Here is a 25,310-nt window from a genome sequence, read left to right as displayed (position 1 = left end):
CTTCCAAAATCCCACTTCTTTATCACTGGTATTCCGTTTTTCTTTAATAACGTTTATATATTTAAAAAACACTTTGACGCCATCTATTTTAAGACGCCGCTGAAATTTTTAATGTCAGCCGTCTTTAAAGTTTGTCGGCGCAGGGATCTGTTGATAAGCGTTCATTCTGTTTTTGTTTCATTCGCATATTTTAAATTGAAGCAAGCGGACGTTCGTCGTACAACGCGAGTGTTCTGTTAAAAAGAATCTAATAAATTATAAAAGCAGCAAAAAAAAGAAACTATTAAAAAAAATATTTTGCATAAATAATTTGAGTGACTAATTAATGTTTATTTTTAATTAAACAACTTATACATACAATCAAGGAAAATATAATAAGAAAATACAGTGTGAAAAAACACCGCAAACAATTTTCTTGGGTGTAAAAAAAATGTTAAAAATTTTCAACTGAAAAAAAAAAATTTTTTGCAAAAACAATTATAATTTGTGGAAATTAATAAAAAACAAAGTGTGTAAATAAATTATAGAAAAGTAAGTGTTACTTTTTATCAATAAATCTTTTTTGTAATCAATTGTGTCCAAAATCAGTGATGACCGCATTTTTAGTGCTTCTTAAGACTTGATGTTGTTGTTGTAATTAATATGTATAAACATTTTTTTGTTGTTGCGTCTTATTGCTAGCGGAGAGAGGAGGCCACCGCGTCTTGTTAGAAATCTAACAAGGAAAATATAAAATTGTGGGAAAAACTAGTTTTTCCTTCTCCTGTATTTTCATTTGATCGATAATTTTTCTTTTTTTGTTTATAACTTGTGTGTGCATGTGTGTAGAAATCCAAGCAAATGTTTTTACAGCTTTTTTTGTTGTTCTTGTTATTTTCCTTTCCATTTTTCCTGCATATTTGTGTTGAGTTTTTTCAAGCCGTTTTTTGCCGTTTCTCTCTTCTGGAGATTTTTCTTCAACATGTGTGTTTTTGGAATGTGTCATAGCAATTGTTTTTGTAATTTCATCGTCATTGTTTTGCAGTTTAGGGGTGGGAATCAAAGAAATTTGAAAAAAATAAACAACAGTTTAAAGTTATTGCAAATTATTAAATAAAAGTGGCAATAAATTTAACTTTATGTTTTATTTTATTAAAAATGTATACCTAGTATGTGTAAGGCTATAATTTACAACCTTGTATTAATTTTGTTTTATTTTTATTGCTATTTTTTTAATTTCAAGTACAGTTTTTTTTTACACAATTCACTTTTGAACATATAATTTTGTTTATAAAATTAAGAGATTTCGATTTTATTTATACCCCCTACTCTTTAGTGGGCGGCGTTATTATGTTATTGTGCAGATATTTGTAAGATCAAAAGTAATAGTTCCAACAACAACTTTGAAATTAAGCAATCACTTCTGATTCGATTTAAGTATGATAGATAGATAGATAGATAGATAGATAGATAGATAGATAGATAGATAGATAGATAGATAGATAGATAGATAGATAGATAGATAGATAGATAGATAGATAGATAGATAGATAGATAGATAGATAGATAGATAGATAGATAGATAGATAGATAGATAGATAGATAGATAGATAGATAGATAGATAGATAGATAGATAGATAGATAGATAGATAGATAGATAGATAGATAGATAGATAGATAGATAGATAGATCGAGAGATAGATAGATAGATAGATAGATAGATAGATAGATAGATAGATAGATAGAAGATAGATAGATAGATAGATAGATAGATAGATAGATAGAATAGATAGATAATAGATAGATAGAAGATAGATAGATAGATAGATAGATAGATAGATAGATAGATAGATAGATAGATAGATAGATAGACAGATAGATAGATAGATAGATAGATAGATAGATAGATAGATAGATAGATAGATAGATAGATAGCTTGCAGATCGTCGCTCCTCGCTAGATCGTGCCGTCCGATGCTAGTTCTCGCTCTCTCGCTCCTCGTGCTCGCTCCCGCCGTCGTCGCTTCGATCGATCGCTGTCGTGCTCGCTCGTCTCGCTCCTCGCTAGATCCTCGTCGCTTAGTCGCTATGGATCGATCGTTAGTTGGTTTTATTCTGTTTTATTATGAAATCATCCAGCTTTTCTGCAGAGTTGATTTTAGGATAAGGCTATCAAGAATCGATCTGTAATAATAAAAATTTGTCCGCAATAATCGAATAAAGATCATAATCATAGTCGGTTTAACATACTCTATATTTAATCCAAGCCTCGAATTGACCGAACATTTGAATAAAACTTTCATGATCCAAAAACTATATCACTCTGATGAGTGTAACATTTGCATTAAACCTTCCTTCCGAAAATCTTAATATGCTAATATTTATAGTTTTTTATTATAGGCCATCATTTGTCTGATATGATCGTATATACTATTTTTTACATATTTGTTTCATTTTGAAAATAAATTTATTTTAATGTTTCTCAATGTGTGGCTGACTAATTTTTGTTAAACAAATAGATTTTATGTTCTTAAAATTTCTCTTATTTACACAAATACATTCTAATTATAGATTTATTTAAAAGTACACTATACGTCAAAATTTTAGCAATATATTCACATAATTTGCTAAGTTAATTTATATGAATAAAAAGAATCAAAACGGTGTGATAATTTAGCAATATATTCACATAATTTGCTAAGTTAATTTATATGAATAAAAAGAATCAAAACGGTGTGATAATTTAGATATGATAATTTGAACTTACGCAATTTTCTTTGCCAATATCGAAGTTTTTAGATGGGTTAAGCATTTTTTGTTGGAAATATATATTTTTTTAAATTATCTTTTATTTCCTCACATTAAGGTTTATTTTTGATCAGCACTGTATATATTGTGCCAATTTTACTTTCTTTTCTTCAGGGGATTGTTTGTTTATTTGCCTTCGATGAAAGCCCAATTTGTACTAATTCCCCTGCTACCAAAATATTTCATTTTTAAAATCCCTGTAAAAAGTATTTAGCACGAAACACTTTAAAGTTTTTTATGAAAGAAATTTTATTTTAATTGTGCTAAATTTTATATTGCATAATATTTGTGCGTGTGTGTATTTCGTTTAATTTGGGGGGCTTTGAGACATTTTACGCAAAATTTTATTTGGGAGCACATACAGTCTGTGTATTTTTACAAAACGACCTAAAATGTGTGTTAATTATATTTCACGAAATGAGTAATAAGCTAAATTGATTTAAAATAGTTTTAAAATAATGTTTGTCAGTTCTAGTTCAGTTCTAGTTCAAATCTAGTTCAGTTCTAGTTCAGTTCTATTTCAGTTCTAGTTCAGTTCTAGTTCAGTTCTAGTTCTAGTTCAGTTCTAATTCAGTTCTAGTTCAGTTCTAGTTCAGTTCTAGTTCAGTTCTAGTTCAGTTCTAGTTCAGTTCTAGTTCAGTTCTAGTTAAGTTCCAGTTCAGTTCTAGTTCAGTTCTAGTTCAGTTGTAGTTCAGTTTTAGTTCAGCTCTAGTTCAGTTCTAGTTCAGCTCTAGTTCTAGTTCAGTTCTAGTTCAGCTCTAGTTCTAGTTCAGCTCTAGTTCTAGTTCAGTTCTAGTTCAGTTCTAGTTCAGTTCAGTTCTAGTTCAGTTCTAGTTCAGTTCTAGTTCAGTTCTAGTTCAGTTCTAGTTCAGTTCTAGTTCAGTTCTAGTTCAGTTCTAGTTCAGTTCTAGTTCAGTTCTAGTTCAGTTCTAGTTCAGTTCTAGTTCAGTTCTAGTTCAGTTCTAGTTCAGTTCTAGTTCAGTTCTAGTTCAGTTCTAGTTCAGTTCTAGTTCAGTTATATTTCAGTTCTAGTTCAGTTCTAGTTGTGCTCTAGTTCAGTTCTAGTTCAGTTCTAGTTCGGTTCTATTTCAGTTCTATTTCAGTTCTAGTTCAGTTCTAGTTGAGTTCTAGTTGTGCTCTAGATCAGTTAAATTTCAATTCTAGTTCAGTTCAGTTCTAGTTCTATTCTAGTTCAGTTCTAGTTTTAACCGAACCTAGTTCAGTGTTAGTTCTTTTTGTTCTAGTATAGTTTAAAATCTTTAATAGATTAAATTTTGGATCGTTTAGGAGATTTTAATATGGGAACGTTTAAAAGTCATAATATCTTTAATTGACAGTTTCTTTTAACAGGCCCCTATTTATTAAGATCAAGTCACGTGTCTTCTTTTATTAATTCAATTATAATTTAAACTAATTTACTCTCAGAATAAAAGTTTTAACTTAACTCTGTTTGCCTAGAACAAACTATTCTAAAAAGTATTTTCGCAAATAATTCATTATTATGTATCTAGCTTAAATGAAAACAAACATAAATAAAAAATGACATCATAGCTGAATAAAAGAACAACTCAATCTTCTTCTTGGCAAATTATTTTGTGATCCCTTTTCCATCTTTCACTTTGTGATTCATAAGTTCAAACAAAAATACGTTATTCTTTTACTTTTGCTCTACAAAGTCAACGAAGTCTTATCAAAATTTTATTATTAACCGGCAAAATGTTTGCCACATGTTACTTTTGCGACTTCGTTACTCAAACAATATCACCAATAAAACATTGCGCCATTTTTACAAAGAGAACTAAGGCTTTATCTGTTATAAAAAGAATTCCATACATATTTTAAAACAATATCAATACTTCGTATTAAAATCTCATTAATATTCTTTAAAGGTATTTAATAAATTTTTTTCTATTACTTAAAACAATTATAAATTTTATGAGTTTTTTTTTGCATTAATTGAATTGTAAGTGTTTTTTCTAAATTATTCCTCATTTACAAAGTTATTTTAATTAATAACAAAGCTTTTTCAACACGAAAACTTGTTTGACTTCGAGTCAATTATTCTTCCCCCTCCATTAACAAATATTTTATTGTTTTACATACTTACATATTTACATACTTCCACTATGTAAGTTTATTTTTTTATATAAGGGTAAAATGATTTCTGTCTGTCTAGCCATGTGGCAATTGAGAAGTACATTTTTAATCATTTTATATATCAATTGTCTGTTTGTTTTGCATATTAGCATAGAGTATTAGTTTTCTAAGCAACAACCCAGGGAGTTTGTGTTAAACCTTAAATGTTGTTTTAGATTTCTTAGATAAAAATAAACTATTTTGATCTCTTTATGCCTATTTAAGGTTAATATTTCTAATATTTTTGCTCAATTATAATAATATATATCTTAAACTTCTTGCTATAGTTTACTCATACGTAATACTGTAAACAAGACACTCCTTTTCTTTTCCCCATTTACAATATTGCTTTATCTTTGCCCCACCATAATTTCTGTTGTACTGGTTTTATTTACTTATCTTGCCATACATGTTAGTACAATATGTAAGGTATGTCTGCATAATGTGCTAGTCTCTCGCTATAATCTATTATCAATCTATGTGGTTAAAAACTTCTGGTGTTTTTTTTTTTTGTTTATTTACGTTAAAAAATTTTGTTTATATTTTCGTTTTCATACAAATTTTTTTTAATCTTTTTATTTTCTTTCCAACAGCTTTGAAATAGAAATCATCATAAAAGTGTTTAAAAGATGAGTGAATATACTATAGAGACTAGACGTCGATCTAGGTCGAAAACACCATTTTTACGTTCCAGTTGTGATCATGAAAATTGTGATCATGTTGGCGATGAACCACATGTACATCATCAAAAGAAAAAAATTACATCTTTGGCACCAAATGTGAAGTAAGTTGAGAATTTTACTTTTAAGTTTATTTGTGATTTTTCTTAATTAAGAGATTGTTTTTGGTGAAATTTAAATACTTCCAGGAAAATTTCTAAAAGTATATATATATATTCGGGATCCTTATAGATATCGGAGTCAATTATGCTATATCCGTCTGTCTGTCTATCTGTCCTTCTGTATGTCTTTTGAAACCAATTTGCTCAAGACCGCAGATCATAGATTGTTCGGTATACTAGTCAATCGACAAGTTCATAGACTAAACCTTAGACTAGTCAGCTTACTAGTGAAATTACTACTAGTCAATAGAATAGTCCATAGAATAGTGAAAAGATTTGTCCATAGACAGCTTTCTAGACTAGTCAATAAACAAGGCCATAGTTTATTCCATTGTAAAATTAATGGAATGGTTCCTCAATTAGTCAATAGATTAATCCCTCGACTAGTCCAAAAACTAGTCAATAGACTAGTCCAAAAACTAGTCAATAGACTAGTCCAAATACTAATCAATAGTCTGGATCATAGAACAGTCCATAGATTAGTGAATAGATTAGTTTATAGACTAACGAAAAGATTAGTAGATAAACTGACGAATAGATTTGTCCACAAACTAGTTTATAGATTAGTCCATAAACTAGTCTACAGACTAGTCCACAATCCATAAACTAGTCTATAACATAGTCTACAAACAAGTCTATAAACCAGTCCGTACACTAGTCCACAAACTGGTCTATGGTCTAGTTCATAAACTAGTCTATACCCACAAACTAGTATATTCACTAGTCCATACAATAGTCTATGGACTAGTTCATAAATTAGTCAATAAGCTATTCTACAAACTAGTCCAGAAACTAGTCTATAGTCTAGTCCACAAACTTGTATATACACGAGTCCACAAACTGGTCTATACACTAGACTAGTCTATAGACTAAACCATAGTCTATAGACTAGACCATAGACTAGTCTATAGACTAGACCATAGACTAGTATAAAGACTAGACCGTAGACTAGTATATAGACTAGACTGTATACCATAGACTAGTCTATAGACTACACCATACCTAGTCTGCAGACTAGTTTACAAACTGGTCTATAGACTTGTCCCCAAAGTCCATAAACTAGTTTACACACTAGTACACAAACTAATCTATAGACTAGTTCATAAATCCATAAACTGGTTTATAAACTTATCTTATAGACTAATCCACAAACTATTCTATAGACTAATCCACATACTATTCTATAGACGAGTCCTTGAACTAGTGTTTTGACTAGTCCACGAAATAGTATTTAGACTCGTCCACAAACTGGTCTATTGACTAATCCATAGAATAGTCTATGGACTAGTCCATAGAATAGTTTGTGGACAAACTTATTGACCAGTCTAATACTCAACAGAATTGTCCATGGGCTATTCTTAGGACATGTCTGTAAACTACACCTTTTTCAATTGAAAATGAGAACTTTTCATTTCAATTCAGAAAATATCAATTGAAATTGAGAATTTCCATTTGAAATTCAGAAGAGGACATTTGAAAATGGGATTTTTCAATTGAAATTTAGAAAAGAACAATTGAAAATGAGAATTTTCATTTTAAATTGAGAAAATATCAATTGAAATTGAGATTTTCCATTTGAAATTCAGAAAAAAAAGTTGAAAATGAGATTTTTTATTTGAAATTCGGAAAACAACAATTGAAAATGAGATTTTTCATTTTAAATTCAGAAAAATCCAATTGAAAATGAGATTTTCCATTTGAAATTCAGAAAATTCCAGTTGAAAATGAGATTTTTCATTTGAATTTCAGAAAAATGCAATTGAAAATGAGAAAAAAGTAAATGAAAATGATAATATTACAATTAATTTTAACCAAAGAATATTTATTATAAGAATACGCATCTCGACGTGCGGGTTGTCATGGTTTACACGTACTCTTTATGTATCACGACCCGCTATTGAAAATTTATCTTGTATGAGACGCACATTCTATGTTCTTTGTTCTAACTTAAGGTTGAAAAATATCCATACATATAGTTTTCTGAATTTCAAATAAAAAATCTCATTTTCAACTGTTCTTTTCTGAATTTCAAATGGAAAATCTCAATTTCAATTGACATTTTCTGAATTATAAATGAAAATTCTCATTTTTAATTGTTCTTTTCTAAATTTCAAATGAAAAATCCCATTTTCAAATGTTCTTTTCTTAATTTCAAATGAAAAATCTCATTTACAATTGAGCTTTTCTGAATTACTGTTGAAAATGGTGTAGTCCACATAATATTGCATTGACTACACCATTTCAAGTTTAATTTGAGAAAATCCTATGGCTCTAACTGAAAAGGGCTATGCTACCTAAATGTACCGGCCGTGCTCAGGGAAATTGGGATGGTGTTCTTGTCCCTTCCCAGAAAGACTTAGTTTCACCACATTAATCTAAAAGTTAGGTAGCTACTTTAAATATCGACCAAAACAAAAAAAATTATTAAACAAGATGAAATTAAAAGCCGAAGAAATGGTTGAAGGTTAAGATGTTATCCCCTCTTCAAATTCCTTCACCCACCCAATACCTTGCTATCTATGTTTAAAATAATTCCCAGATAGCCCAAAAATTCACCTACCTACTACTGACCTTAACCTTTCATTTCAAGTTTAATTTGAGAAAATCCAAAGTTATATTGTGAAACACCAAAATGAATTTTAGAAATCCAATTTAATATTGAGACATACCAAATTAAATTTAGGAATCAAAATTGATATGAAGAAAAAACAAATTGAAATTTGAATTTTCAACTTAATATTGAGAAAAAACCAATTGATATTGAGAAGTCGAAATTAATATTGAGATAATACGAATTGAAATTGACAAAATACAAAATGATATTAAGAAAACCTAATTTTGTATTGAAATTTATATTATTTTAAATCCATATCCTATTTAAACATTTTAAAAGAAAAATATTTTCATACAAATTTTAAATTTCTCATTTTCATTTATTAATTTCTCAATTTCAATTTGTAATTTCTTAATATAATGTTGGGATTCCGAATTTCAATTTGTTTTTTCTCGATATGAATTTGCATTTCTTAATTTAATTTTATTATTTCTCAATATTAGTTTGGATTTCTCAATTTCAAATGGGGTTTTCTCAATATTAATTTATATTTCTGAACTTTAATTTGAATTTTCTAAATTTTAAATTGAAATTCTCAATATGAGTTTGTATTTTCTCAATTTAAACTTGAAATGGTGTAGTACATAAAATAGCATAGAGGAATATTCTATTGATTAGTCTAAGGACTAGTTTATGAATAGATCTGTTGACTAGTTTATCGTCTATGGAAAGTTTTTATCAAAAAGATCTTAAAGTGTTAAAGAAGTTATTAAACTCTATTAATAACTTTTTTTTATAGATTATAGGTAATAATTTGTTTTAAACATAAATCATATTTAAATCTTATCTAAAGAAAGATTAAAAATTTGGCAAATAAAAAAACAACAAATACAAAATTAAACAATTTAAAGAATTAACTAAATAAAAATAGAAAATTTTTTAATGAAAATAAAAATAAACTTTTAATTTAAAATAATTTTATAAAATTAATTTCTCTTAATTAAAAATTATTTAATAAAAATTAGTTTTGACTGTTATATTTTTATATGTGTTTTCTCTACGCTTTCAAAAGTCTAGAGATTTAGACTTGAAATTACATTTTTAATATAAATTTTTTCAACATTTCATTAACGTTTTAAAACTATAACAAAAATGTTTTATAATAAAAATGTAGGAATAAATAATAACAAATATATACATCTACACACACAACTAAATCTTATAACATTTTCCTAATAAATAAAATATTTAAATAAGCTAAAAATATGCTCAAAAAAAAATTAATTTATACATAAATATAACGTGTTAAGTGACCTTCAAATTTATTTATTTATTTTTTTTTTCATTTTAACAACAAAACAAACTAAACTGAACTCAACTAGACTCGATGTGTGTTGTTGATGTTGAGGGAATATGATTGTTAAAGTTTTATAAAACAAATGACGGCCAAAACAACAAATTTTTTTTTATAACGTACCTGAAAACCAAAAATAACGTCATCATTTGAAATGAAACGACATGAAACTCAAAATACGAAATAGATTTTTAGCCAGGGGAGTGATTAACACAATATAAATTATATATACAATTATTACATACAAACACGTTTTATAAATACGTTTAGTTTTCGTTGAAATAGTTGCGTATATACAGAGAATATAAAGCTAAACAACAAATAACGCGCCAAATGTTGAATTAAAAAATTAAGTCTAGTTAAATACTAACGAACTTCCACAGAATAAACATAAATAAAGCGCTTTTTAAAGTTTGTATCGAAAACAAACTCAATTTAAGCTTAAATTTTTAATTTACACCATTTCCTTTATTGTGAATTTGTTAAAGATTGTTAAATCAATATTACAGGCGAAGGTGATAAATTCAAAAATCTATTTGAAAACTTGTTACAAAAAAACTTTTAAAACGTTTTACTTTTTATACTGCGATAAAAATCTTATATACTGCGTTTGAAAATATATCAAATTGTAAGTAACAGTTGTCCTACGAAATGATTTATATTTTTGAAAATACATACTAGTTTTTATAAACAAACTAACATGAATTAGAATTCTTAAATAATGACGTAATTTATGAGGGTGTTTTGGAAATAAAGGTGAAATAATTTCACTGAAATTGACAATGAACTTTTCTGTTGACAACTTTTAAGGTTGATTGCATGTGGAAAATAGCCAATTTTGTTTTAAAGGTCAATAAACAATAGTTTCTCTCTGTATGTTTAGTTTTTAGCCTAAAAAGTAAAATAACAAATAAGTTTAAATGTTTTTTCAAATAATTTACATTTCAAAAAGAAAATGCTATTACATTATCTATCTAAACAGATAAAACATAATACATAACTGAAATGAATTTTGTAATAAATAGTATGAATCTAATATAACTTCTTTCACAAACTATTTTCATTCAGAATATGAAAAGTTCATAAATAGAATGATATTATACATGAAATGGAATAATTTAAGTCAAGATTTATAGATTTTTTTGTAAAAATTCCTACTTTTTATGAAAATTCATGCTATTTATGAAAATTATTCTTAAAATATAATAATATTACTATCGAATTTCTTTAAATTAATATATTTTTCATTCTTTTAAAGAACTATTGTTGAAGAAACCGTTGAGGTAACATCATCATCCACAGTTGGAAGTGGCAAAGATAGTCCCTCAAAAATGGCACAAACTAAAATCAAAACATCCGATTACTCCAGTGAAGAAAGTCCAGAAAATAAAAACAAAATTAACACCAGAACCACAACAACAACTTCCTCCTCCTCCGCAACAGCTCAAGGATATACACAACAACAAAAACAAACCTTAAGCGAAACACGTACATCAACAACGGTTATAACAAAAAGTAAGAAATTAGGAGGAAGTAGCAGCGTTGCTACTTCAACACCAAAGGCCAGTAATTTTGTTACAAGTTTTGCCTCACAATATGCTTCAAGAAGTGAGGGAGGTGGAAGTGGTGGTGGTGGTGTCAAAAGCGATCATAGCAGCCAACAGCGTAGATATAAAGAACACACACAAAATGTATTAAATGCTGAAAAGGAGCTAAGCACCAGTAAAAACAAATCCTTAAGCGGTTTCTTGGGTAATTCATTTGGTGATGGTAGTCTCAATTTAGATGCCAGTGATCATATTGCCTATTTGGAATACAAAAAAGCAGGAGAATATTGGAAGTAAGTTAAAAAATTTTGTTTAATAACATTTAATATCATTATAAATAATATTTTACTTCTCTTTAGAACCACCCCCAAAACAGATTACACCTATTCGGAATTATCTCCACACAGACGTGAATTGGCACCCGGTATTGTAGCCATGCCCAACATGTCCCGCCAATCATTGGAGAATCATCATGAACGCATCAATTATATGATACAACGTAATCCCGCCCAAGAAGAACAAATCAGACGTCGTTATGAATCCTCCAAATATACACAAAACAGAAGAGCAGCTGAAAGATTAGCTTATGATTCTGGAGATGAAGTTGATTATTCACAATATCAAACATATCGTACGAGCAGAAATGTTTATAATTACAATAACAAATATGAAGAATCTTGGCTTATGCGTTTTATAACAACAATTGTCACTACTCTAACAACCACCTGGTCTACAATAACTGGCTCCAATAGTGCTAATACAGGTGGTGGTGGTGTCGGCATGTATACCTACAGCAGTTTGTATCAAACGAAATTAGCCGAAGAAAGGGGTAAGTGAGATTTTTTCTCTATTATACAACTTACCTTCGTAAGAAGAAAAAATACGTTACGTATGAAGCTGTGTGACTAGACTAGACTATAGACTAGACTGTATGCAAGACTATAGACTAGACTATAGACTAGACTATAGACTAGACTATAGACTAGACTAGACTATATACTAGACTGTAGACTAGACTATAGACTAGACTAGACTAGACTAGACTATAGACTAGACTATAGACTAGACTATAGACTAGACTATAGACTAGACTATAGACTAGACTATAGACTAGACTATAGACTAGACTATAGACTAGACTAGACTAGACTAGACTAGACTATAGACTAGACTATAGACTAGACTATAGACTAGACTATAGACTAGACTAGACTAGACTATAGACTAGACTATAGACTAGACTATAGACTAGACTATAGACTAGACTATAGACTAGACTATAGACTAGACTATAGACTAGACTATAGACTAGACTATAGACTAGACTATAGACTAGACTATAGACTAGACTATAGACTAGACTATAGACTAGACTATAGACTAGACTATAGACTAGACTATAGACTAGACTATAGACTAGACTATAGACTAGACTATAGACTAGACTATAGACTAGACTATAGACTAGACTATAGACTAGACTATAGACTAGACTATAGACTAGACTATAGACTAGACTATAGACTAGACTATAGACTAGACTATAGACTAGACTATAGACTAGACTATAGACTAGACTATAGACTAGACTATAGACTAGACTATAGACTAGACTATAGACTAGACTATAGACTAGACTATAGACTAGACTATAGACTAGACTATAGACTAGACTATAGACTATAGACTAGACTATAGACTAGACTATAGACTAGACTATAGACTAGACTATAGACTAGACTATAGACTAGACTATAGACTAGACTATAGACTAGACTACTAGACATGACTAGACTATAGACTAGACTAACTATAGACTAGACTATAGACTAGACTATAGACTAGACTATAGACTAGACTATAGACTAGACTATAGACTAGACTATAGACTAGACTATAGACTAGACTATAGACTAGACTATAGACTAGACTATAGACTAGACTATAGACTAGACTATAGACTAGACTATAGACTAGACTATAGACTAGACTATAGACTAGACTATAGACTAGACTATAGACTAGATTATAGACTAGACTATAGACTAGACTATAGACTAGACTATAGACTAGACTATAGACTAGACTATAGACTAGACTATAGACTAGATTATAGACTAGATATAGACTAGACTAGACTAGACTATAGACTAGACTATAGACTAGACTATAGACTAGACTATAGACTAGACTATAGACTAGACTATAGACTAAAATATAGGCTAGACTATACGCTAGACAAATAAATTTTTAAAAATAATTGTAAAAATTAAAAACTTAAATTTTTTATAAAATAATGGGTATAATGAAGGGTATATAAGATTCGGAGCAGCCAATTATAGCACTTTTCCTTGATTGAAATATTAATGTGTTAATTTGTTTGCAATTTGTTCTAGGTTTCTTTGGTTCCATTGTTCATGGCATTTCGTCCGCCTTCTTAGCCATTGTACGCCATCTATATTTGTTTATATCTTCCGTTTTATGTTTGGATACGTGGCTGCTACAATCTTCAAATGCTGAAAGTAAAAGCAAAAAACGTTTTTTGTTATTTTTATTAATGCTGTTGCCATTGTTATTGTTAGCGGGTGAGTGTGTCTCTTTTTTATATATTTTCTTCTATATATATATTTCAGGTTGTTACAAAAAACTTAGTGGATTAATAGACTTTTCTCTCGTTTATTTTAAATTTTCTTAAAATTTTTGTTTTAAGAAAATAATTGTTTTTAACATAAATATTTTAAATATTAAATATGACCTTAATTTTTACACAAGGCCATTTGTTTATAAAAATATTTGTTGTTTTATCTTCTCAATAATGTGTCATTGATTAGTGTAAAAAAAGTTTGAAGAAATCTCTTAAATCCACTGAGTCTATTTGCAGCAACCGCCTGTTCTCTTATAAGTCTACTCCTTTTTCCACTAAAATAGTATTATGTAGACTTTATTACCTTTAAATTTAATTTTATTTATTATATATATTTTTTTCTTTATTTTCTTTTCTCTCTCTATAAAATTTTTTAAAAAATTACAGGCCTTTACTATTATCTCCATCCCAATGAACCCTTCCCACCCAAATCATTTTCCGAATATACTTTTACTCTACCCGAATTACCTAAAATCGACATGTCCGAATATATTAATGAGGAAAAATATAATGAATTAAAAACTCAAGCCTTTAATCGTTTCGACGATTTACGTGATTGGTCTAATGATTATTTTTTGTATTTAAAAACTGTTTCACAAAATCTTGTAGATGAGGGTCGTAAAATGTTTCAACGTGAGGAATATTATGAACGTGTTTAGGTAGTGTGAGAGGAAAATTACTCTTCCTTTCTTTTTTGAAACTTATTATTTTTTTTTGAAATTTAACAGCCTATTTTTAAAAAGCATTTAGATATAAATTAGTTTTTAGGACTCACTTCATTATTCCCTGTTTAATTCCATTGATTAGTGTATAGGGCAGTCCAATCAGTCCATTGATTAGTGTATAGGGCAGTCTATAATATATAATATATATAATATAGACTAGTCAGCAGATAAATCAATAGACTAGTGTATAGACTTGTTAATAGACTAGTATATAGACTAGTCAATAGACCAGTGTATAGACTAGTCAATATACTAGTGTAAAGACTAGTCAATATACTAGTGCATAGACTAGTGTATAGACTAGTCAATAAACTAGTGTATTGACTAGTCAATAGACTAATGTATGGACTAGTTTAGATACTAGTCAATAGACTGTTTTATAGACCAGTATATAGACTAGTCAATAAACTATTGTATAGAATAGTCAATATAATAGTGTAAAGACTGGTCAATAGACTAGTGCATAGACTTGTGTATAGACTAGTCAATAAACTAGTGTATTGACTAGTGAATAGACTAGTTTAGATACTAGTCAATAGACTGGTTTATAGACCAGTATATAGACTAGTCAATAAACTATTGTATAGAATAGTCAATATAATAGTGTATAGACTGGTGTTTAGATTTGTGTACAGACTAGTTATAAACTGGTGTACAGACTAGTGCAGATACTAGTCAAAAGACTAGTGTATAGACTAATCAATAGACTATTGTATAGGCTAGTAAATAGACTAGTGTATAGACTAGTCAATAGACTACTCTCTGGTTATAAACTGGTGTACAGACTAGTGTAGATACTAATCTATAGACTAGTGTATAGACTAATCAATAGACTATTGTATAGGCTAGTAAATTGACTAGTGAATAGACTAGTGTATAGACTAGTCAATAGACTAGTCGATAGACTGGTATATAGACTAGTCAATGGACTACTGTCTGGTCTATTGACTAGTCTATACGCTATTCTATTGAGTAGTCTGTCTATATGTATACTAATCTAGTGACTAGTCTATACACTAGTCTATACATTAGTCTATTGACTAGTCTGTCTATATACTAGTCTATTGACCAGTCTATACACTAGTCTATTAACTGGTCTGGTCACTAGTCTATTGACTAGTCAATAGACTAGAATATAGACAGACCAGTTAATAGACTATTGACCAGTCTATACGCTAGTCTATTAACTGGTCTGGTCACTAGTCTATTGACTAGTCAATACGCTAGTCTATTAACTTGTCTGGTCACTAGGCTATTGACTATTATATAGACAGACCAGTTAATAGATTAGCGTATAGACTAGTGTATAGAATGGTCAATAGACTAGTATATAGACAGACTAGTCAATAAACTAGCGTATAGACTAGCCAATAGACTAGCGTGAAGACTAGTCAATAGACTAGTGTGTAGACTAGTCAATAGACTAGTGAATATACTTGTCAATGGACTAATCAATAGACTAGCGTATAGACTAGTCAATAGACCAGCTTATAAACTAGTCAATAGACTAGTGTATAGACTAACGTATAGGCTAGTCAATAGACTTGTGTGTAGACTAGTCAATAGACTAGTGTAGATACTAGTCAATGGACTAGTGTATGGACTAATCAATAGACTAGATTATAGACTAGTGTATAAACTTGTCAATAGACTAGTGTAAGGACTAGTCAGTAGACTAGTGTATATACTAGTCAATAGACTAGGGTAAAGACTAGTCAATAGACTAGTGCATAGACTAGTCAATAGGATAGTGTATAGACTAGTCAATAGGATAGTGTATAGACTAGTCAATAGACTAGTGTATAAACTAGTAAACAGACTGGTGTATAGTGGTAAAACAAACTTAAATATCTCTAAAATTTAATTGAACAATTTATAAAGATCTGGAAAATTTATATACGAACAAAATTCTTATTGAGTTCTTTCTTACACTTTTTATAAAAAATGGGCTGTAAATTTCAAATTATAATTAATATTAATACTTAATGTAGGTTTTTAGTTAAATATTTCTACTACAATTTTCGTTTTTAATTGAATAGTTTTGAAACAAGCCATTTCTTACTTTTTTTTTATTAAAGGCTTTAGCTTTAAGTTTATCTAAACAACATTTCTCTTACTTTTACTTAAAGTAAAATAACTCTTTGTGGTATATTTACAAGGGTAGCAAAAAAAAAATAGCATTCTTTTAAGTTTATTTTGTTTCTTATCTTGCATATTTGCTACTATTGCAAATAAACCACATTAAATAGTTTTCATTTATAATTTTCTTCAAGAGTACAAATATTTGGTTATAAATAATAGTTTCTAAAAAATTTTTATGAAAAAATCTTTCAATTTTATTTTAAAAATTAGTCTATTAAAGACTTTTAATAATTTTGCTATTAAATATTACAAACTATTGAACCAATAATTGAAATATAGAGGTTAATTTGTTTGAGTATTATTTTTTAAGTTTCTTTTTTTTTTTTCTTGTCTCAATCACTTTTGGTTTATTTTATATTTTTTTTTAATTGTTTTTTGTTTAATTTTTTATTTTTATTATTGGTCTATATATCATTTTTTTTTTGCTTTCTTTTGTTTTATTTTATTTTTCCTTTTTTTGTTTTGTTTTATATTTTTTCCTTTTTTGTTATTTATTTATTATTTTGTTTGTTTTGTATTATAACTTTTTTCTTTTTTTATATTTAATATAAATGTCTTTAATCAAAATTATTTCGTTTTATTATAATTATAACATTGAATTGCATATTTAAGTTTTGAAAAAAAAAACTATTTTCTTTATACTAATTTTGAGAAAAAGTACACAGAAAATACTGAATAACATTTTCAATTACCAAAACCTCGATTTCAATTATTTTATTTATTGAAGTTCAACCTATAACAAAAAATGTATATTCAATTACTACTTATAATTGATTTCGTATAAAAAATTTTTATTTTTTTATATTTTTGTTGTTGTTAAATACGTATTTGATTATACATTTTTATGATTCAAATACAAAATGAATTGAACCCTTTTAAAATTTTCGATTAATCGTTTAATTGAAAAATTTTTAAAATAAATTTTTTCTGTGTACACAATTACTTTTTTTATAATTGAAGACATTGTATTACTTTCACAAGTAGTAGTCTTGAAATTAGTTAATTTAGAATAAATTCTTAAATTTTTGCCTGGTATAAATAAATATATAAATTTAGCCCTAACAATCTGAAAAGTAATTGGAAACAAAATTTTGTTGATTTTTTTCTATTTTTAAGAAATAAGTTACAATTCCTAGAAACCCAGGTACTAGAGTATACTTTTATAAAGGATTAAACAGCGCTGAAATCGAATCTAATCTTAGAATTTAGTCATCACATCAGACTTTCGAAATATATCAGCCTAATTTTTGAAAACTTACTGCCATATTCGAGACGTTATAACAGCACAAAGTAACGTTTATTTTTAAAGTTTGATATGACACCTGAAAGTTCTAACTATTGGCTATTGAACTTCTTTTATATCTAGTTCATTCTTTTATATATCTTAGTCTAAAGTTAAAGATTAATCTGCAATGAAATCTACTTTAATATCCAACACATCTGGTTTTCAAAAAACGCCTATTTTTAGCCTTATTATGTCATCTGAAAGTTTTAGTTATTGGCTTTAAAATGAATGTTTAACATCTGTTATATCTTGTTCCAACTTTTAGATATCTTAATCTAAAGTTTGAAGCAAATAATCCCAAAAACTTTAACGTACAATATCTCAGCAAATAGAAGAGATATCAGAACAATACATAAGACATTGTTATGGGAAAAATTCAGCTAAAAATTGAGTTTTTTTAAATTAAAGTTGATTCAAACTTTAGCTTACGATATCTCGAAAAAGGAACAAGATATAAACGAGATTAAAGCTTTATGTTAAAGTCAATTGAGGGGACCTCCAAACGGCATAACAAATTTTATAAATAAAACTGACTTCAAGCTACTATAACCTGTAGAATATGGTGAAAAACTTGTTCAATGTGAACACAGCAGCAACAATATCGAAGTATGATTGATAAAATCTCGGAAATCTGATATGATGTGAAATTTTTGTGGTCAAATTCGGATTTAGCGTAGCTGCACCTTATAGAAAAGTGTATTTGTTGGCCAGAGTAATACGACTTGTTCGATGTGAACACAGCAGAGTGATTTGTTCAAACAATATCAAAGTATAATTTAGCAAATTCGGATTCAGCGCAACTCTATCCTTTAGGAAAGTATACCTTGGTCTTTGGGTTAAACATTTCTAGGTCTGAGTAATAGGACTTTTTGAATGTGAACACAGCAGGGTGATCTGAAGTATAAGTGAGGAAACTAACGCTTGAAAATCTCATACATATTATTAAGTTTCAAAGGGACAAATTTCTTGATATCAGAAGGTTCTTAATGCAGGCTAGTGTAGAAGTTAGGACAAGACAATAACACAGTGTGAGATCTCCTATTAAAACAGGAGTATTCTTTAAACAGTAACAAACCATGGAAGCTTTCAGAAGACTATATAAGAACTTTATATAGAAATTTAAAAACTAATATCATATAGAATATGTTATTGGATTTAGTTCCTTAATTGTTAAACTATTGAAAGAAACTTCCTACTCGAACTATATACAAACTGAAACGTCTTTATATCTGAATGAAAAACTACATGACAAACTTTTGCTTTTAGAGCAAACCTTACCCCATGATAAATACACTTGTGTAAGAAATGTTGTCAGTATAAGTAGGTTCCAAGAAAAGTTTTCAATTAAAGTTTGTAGGGCAAATGGAAATTTAAGTTTTTAATAATTTTTTTCATATTTATAATAAGAATTTAGTTGGTAATTTTATTTTTTTATATAATTTTTTTAAGTTACATCGCATAAAACTAAATTTTCAGAAAGTGTTGAGCAATCGCTAAGATTCAATAAGAAAACGATGTAACTTTTAGTTCTAATAACACAAAAACGTACAAATTTAAAGCATTTTTTATAATTTCGGCTTGTCGATTTTAGTTTATTTCCTAAAACCATTAACAAAAAACCCTTTACCCCCCCTCCCCCACGCCCCTTAAAAATAAACAAAGGGTTACAGCAACTTACAAAAAACAATTACAACAAATTGGAGAAGGATAGAGTGTAACACAACGCTGCAATACCATTTAATTAATAATATATAATTATAAAATTTATTTTTTATATATAAAAAAAAATTAAAACATTTTCCTAAACAATGTGTGTCTTTGATTTAAATAGTTGTAAAACAACATAAAATTAATTTCATTTCTGTTTGTCTATATAACTTGTGTTTAATTGTAATTTCACTAAAAAAAAACCAAACAAAAATATTAATTAATAAAAACAACTTTGTTTTAGTAACACTTTAAAAAACACCCTCTCACACACACAAATTTAAAAAAGAGTTTTATTTCCAATTTAACAAATAAAGGTGAGTAGCAGTTACAAAACACAAAAAGGGAAACGTTTTACATTCGTTTGCTTAACAAAAACTAGAAAAAAACTACTCTATCCTTCTTCATTTGTTTTATTATTTTGTTGGTTAAGTTTCAAATTAGTTTTAAATAGAAATTTAGTTTAATATTAAAAAAACCAAAAATTTACTTTAATCCTTCCACTCCTGCTTTTTTGTTAACAAATGAAGAAGGTAAACTTTAGAGTATTTTTTTTCTAATCCCAACTTTCCCTTTTTGTGTTTCTTTTTCACTTAAATTCTTGCGTTTAGCTTGGTGGCTTTTGGATGAACAAGATCGTTTATTAATTGCACAACGTTGGCATTCATTGGTACCACTTTCACTTATCACCACCCTTAGAAGTTCACTTTATACCAATATTCATACTCTAAAAAGCTTTATGCCTCTATTCGCTTCCTCGACGCACAGTGCCACTAGTCAAAATATGGAAGATTTGAAATTATCTTTATCGAAATCTATGGCACCAGAGGAATATGAAAATATTTTGAATCACATTAACAGCTATATACACCAGCTGGTAGATGTAAAGCTACAAGAACAACAACAAAAACAATTGGAAAAAGGCTGGGAGCTTAATACCAAACAAACTCAATTAATAGTACAAATAATCAAAGAAAACTTGGAAGCTTTATCCAGGCAAAAGCGTTTTAGCGACAGCTCAGCTTCACTCTCGGATAATGATCTAAACCTTATCATACAAAAAGTTTTATTAAAACTGGAAAATACTCAAAGCTTTAATAAACCTTTAAAGCTTTCCCCAGACAATATAGAAGAGATTAAAAATTTGATAACACAAACCATAGAAGTTAATAATCATGCTCATTATAAATTAATAGTAGAAAAATTGGATTTAGATGCTTTAATTGCTAAACTTTTAAAAGCTCCTCTCTTCTCCAACTATATACAATCAGAAATCTCCTCACAACTTAATGATAAACTACAAGAAAAGCTAATACTTTTACAGCAATCTCAAACATCGGGTGATGATCATTATAAATTGAGTATAGAACAACAAAAACTTATAATAGACAATTTAAACAAAGATATAGCCTTTATAAAACTTGCCTTCAATGATAAACTTGCGGAAAATGAGGATTTACATTATTCCATCAAACAATTGCAGCAGACTCAAGATGCTTTACTACTACGTTTGCAGGAATTGGAATTGTCTACCGACCAAAAGTTTAACAATCTTTTACAGGAAATCACCTCAAAACTCAATACACTCAAGGATGATCAATTCTCTTTACTCAATCAACAAGTTAAATTATCTTTAATCGAAATTTTAGGTTTTAAAGACACAACCAAAGATGGTGCTCAACTCTCGGAGATAGATCTACAGAATTGGGTACGCAATATGTTTGTGGCCAAAGATTATTTAGAATTACGTTTGGCGGAAATTAACAATCGTACAAATGATAAAATCAAACAGGAAATTGATAAATCTGGCATGTTCTTAATGCGTGACATTAGCGAACGTCTGAAACAGGAAATTATCATTAGTGTAGAAAATAAGCAAAAAGAAACTCAGGCTGTTCTTAAAGGACAAATAAAGGAGGCTCTATCCGAGCAAGAAGTTCGCAATATTGTTAAATCTGTTTTAGCCATTTATGATGCTGATAAAACGGGTCTTGTGGATTTTGCTTTAGAATCGGCCGGTGGCCAAATACTCTCCACCCGTTGTACCGAAAACTATCAAACTAAAACGGCTCAAATATCAGTATTCGGTATACCCTTATGGTATCCCACTAACACGCCTAGAATAGCCATCTCGCCCAATGTACAACCGGGTGAGTGTTGGGCTTTTCAAGGTTTTCCAGGATTTTTGGGTAAGTTTGGAAAGTTTTTAATGACAATTTCATTTATTTAATGTTTCAATTTTGTTATTTAGTTCTCAAATTGAACTCATTGGTTTATGTAACTGGTTTTACATTGGAACATATACCCAAAAGTTTGGCGCCCAATGGACGCATTGACTCGGCACCTAGAAATTTCACAGTTTGGGTAAGTTTGAATTTTTTAATCAAATCTGTTGTTGAACTAGAACTAAACTAGAGCTGAACTAGAACTGAACTAGAACTGAACTAGAACTGAACTAGAACTGAACTAGAACTGAACTAGAACTGAACTAGAACTGAACTAGAACTGAACTAGAACTGAACTAGAACTGAACTAGAACTGAACTAGAACTGAACTAGAACTGAACTAGAACTGAACTAGAACTGAACTAGAACTGAACTAGAACTGAACTAGAACTGAACTAGAACTGAACTAGAACTGAACTAGAACTGAACTAGAACTGAACTAGAACTGAACTAGAACTGAACTAGAACTGAACTAGAACTGAACTAGAACTGAACTAGAACTGAACTAGAACTGAACTGAACTAACTAGAACTGAACTAGAACTGAACTAGAACTGAACTAGAACTGAACTAGAACTGAACTAGAACTGAACTAGAACTGAACTAGAACTGAACTAGAACTGAACTAGAACTGAACTAGAACTGAACTAGAACTGAACTAGAACTGAACTAGAACTGAACTAGAACTGAACTAGAACTGAACTAGAACTGAACTAGAACTGAACTAGAACTGAACTAGAACTGAACTAGAACTGAACTAGAACTGAACTAGAACTGAACTAGAACTGAACTAGAACTGAACTAGAACTGAACTAGAACTGAACTAGAACTGAACTAGAACTGAACTAGAACTGAACTAGAACTGAACTAGAACTGAACTAGAACTGAACTAGAACTGAACTAGAACTGAACTAGAACTGAACTAGAACTGAACTAGAACTGAACTAGAACTAGAACTGAACTAGAACTGAACTAGAACTGAACTAGAACTGAACTAGAACTGAACTAGAACTGAACTAGAACTGAACTAGAACTGAACTAGAACTGAACTAGAACTGAACTAGAACTGAACTAGAACTGAACTAGAACTGAACTAGAACTGAACTAGAACTGAACTAGAACTGAACTAGAACTGAACTAGAACTGAACTAGAACTGAACTAGAACTGAACTAGAACTGAACTAGAACTGAACTAGAACTGAACTAGAACTGAACTAGAACTGAACTAGAACTGAACTAGAACTGAACTAGAACTGAACTAGAACTGAACTAGAACTGAACTAGAACTGAAATGAACTAGAACTGAACTAGAACTGAACTAGAACTGAACTAGAACTGAACTAGAACTGAACTAGAACTGAACTAGAACTGAACTAGAACTGAACTAGAACTGAACTAGAACTGAACTAGAACTGAACTAGAACTGAACTAGAACTGAACTAGAACTGAACTAGAACTGAACTAGAACTGAGAACTGAACTAGAACTGAACTAGAACTGAACTAGAACTGAACTGAACTAGAACTGAACTGAACTAGAACTAAACTAGAACTGAACTAGAAATGAACTAGAGCTGAACTAGAACTGAACTAGAACTGAACTAGAACTGAACTAGAACTGAAGTATAAATGAACTAGAACTGAACTAGAACTGAAGTATAAATGAACTAGAACTGAACTGGAACTGAACTAGAACTGAACTAGAACAGAACTAGAACTGAAGTATAAAAGAACTAGAATTGAACTTGAACTGAACTAGAAGCGAAATTTTCCACAAAATTATTTCTTAATGAGTTCAAATAATATGTATCTTGTTAACATCCCCAAAATTTAGGGTCTTGAGCATGAGAAGGATCAGGAACCAATTCTATTTGGTGAGTATGAATACACCGATAATGATGCTTCATTGCAGTACTTCCCACTACAAAATAAAAACATCAAGAGACCCTATGAAATTGTCGAATTGCGCATTGAATCCAATCATGGACACTCTTTGTACACCTGTCTATATCGTTTCCGTGTACATGGTAAACCACCGGCTGCCTAATATTATAAAAGAAGAACAGTCTCAGAACAGAACCAGTCCATACCCATCAACATAACTTAGCCATAATTGATAAATTTAGTTAATTAAGTATATATATATAAAAAAAAGCACAATTACCATTTAGCTATTTCCATGAAAATAATCTGTAAATATAATTATTAACTTAAAAACAAAAACCTAGTATGTAACATGTGCCTTAACAAAACATACTTAAACGTTTTGTAAATGAACAGAATTCCTATTTAACAAACAAATCTATTTTTATTAACAAAAAAAGGCGCTTTAGTAATAACAAAATGTATTTATAAACTTGTCTCTTTAAACAACTTAAGTATATTTATCAAAAATAGTTTGTCAAGTGTTCAATTTAGTTTAGTAAAGTGTTAAGAGTTAATTTCTTTTTTAATTTTATTTATTGCAACTACTTAATCCCTACTTAAATAATCTACAAAATAAGCTTTGTATATAATTATAATAATTTTATTTAAAAGATTTAATAAATCTTAAATTTGTGCTTAAATTTATTTCTCAACTAAAGTTTCTCTCTATATATTAAATTAACCCTTTTTGCATGGATTATTTGCATGTTTATTTCTAAGTTTATGTACTAACATATCAAATATTCTTTAAATTTAGTCAACGTATTATTATTCAATTCAATTGTTTTCTTAATCATTTTGTAAACAAATTTCCCCAACATGAGTTTGTAACTCTCTGTCATGTTGCGCTAATGTTTGACGTTTGCTTCTTAATTGTCCATTAAATTTTAAAGTGTTTTTGTGTAATATTTGTTATATTTTTTTGTCTTAATTTTAATGTAGTTTTTTTAAATGTGCAGTGTTTAATAATGTTAATTAATAAAGTGCAGATTTTATGTTTTGTTAAAATCTTAAATATTTTGTTTTATATGAAGCATTAATGAAAGCAAACACGTAAGTTAATAGAGTAGTTACTTATCAACTAGTACAAAATCCGATGCATAGACAAATCAATAGAATACCGGCTGTAGATCCTAAAATTACGCTCCAATTGAGAAAATAGTGCAAAATTTGTGATCCCTCATACTTCTCACTAAAAACGATTTTTATAGAAAAAACTTTAAATCGGCTGTAGTTCCTTAAATAACGCTTCAATTGAGAAAATAGAGTAAATCTGTGATCACTCATATTTCCCACTAAAAATCGATTTTTATAGGAAAAACTTAAAATCGGCTGTAGTTCCTTAAATAACAATTGAGAAAATAGTGAAAATCTGTAATCACTCATATTTACCACCGAAAAACGATTTTTGTAGGATAAACATAAAATCGGCTGTAGTTC

General features: G+C 29.0%; 1 protein-coding gene and 1 long non-coding RNA gene across 2 annotated transcripts in view; one reads left to right on the top strand and one right to left on the bottom strand.

Moving 5' to 3' along the window:
* Window positions 1-170: 170 nt before the first annotated feature.
* LOC119604253 (sun domain-containing protein 1) lies at window positions 171-24,871 on the top strand. The gene is made up of 8 exons (XM_037956751.1): window positions 171-531; window positions 5,517-5,707; window positions 10,931-11,512; window positions 11,579-12,048; window positions 13,616-13,804; window positions 20,334-21,911; window positions 21,974-22,086; window positions 23,779-24,871. Exons 2-8 carry the CDS (start codon window positions 5,553-5,555, stop codon window positions 23,989-23,991), a joined length of 3,300 nt encoding a protein of 1,099 aa, XP_037812679.1. The 5' UTR covers window positions 171-531; window positions 5,517-5,552; the 3' UTR covers window positions 23,992-24,871.
* The window catches only part of LOC119604256, a 137,530-nt gene continuing 125,716 nt past the window's right edge, over window positions 13,497-25,310 (bottom strand). The window contains exon 4 of the long non-coding RNA XR_005231501.1: window positions 13,497-13,735. This is a non-coding gene — a long non-coding RNA (uncharacterized LOC119604256). The remainder of the gene's footprint in view (window positions 13,736-25,310) is intronic.

The sequence above is a fragment of the Lucilia sericata genome, unplaced genomic scaffold (assembly GCF_015586225.1).
Source record: "Lucilia sericata isolate MDLA Ls3-8-SP2 unplaced genomic scaffold, ASM1558622v1 Contig000375F_arrow, whole genome shotgun sequence".
In the NCBI taxonomy this organism is placed as follows: Eukaryota; Metazoa; Arthropoda; class Insecta; order Diptera; family Calliphoridae; genus Lucilia; species Lucilia sericata.
Note: the sequence above shows the minus strand (reverse complement) of the source record. Positions and strands in the feature narration are given on the sequence as shown.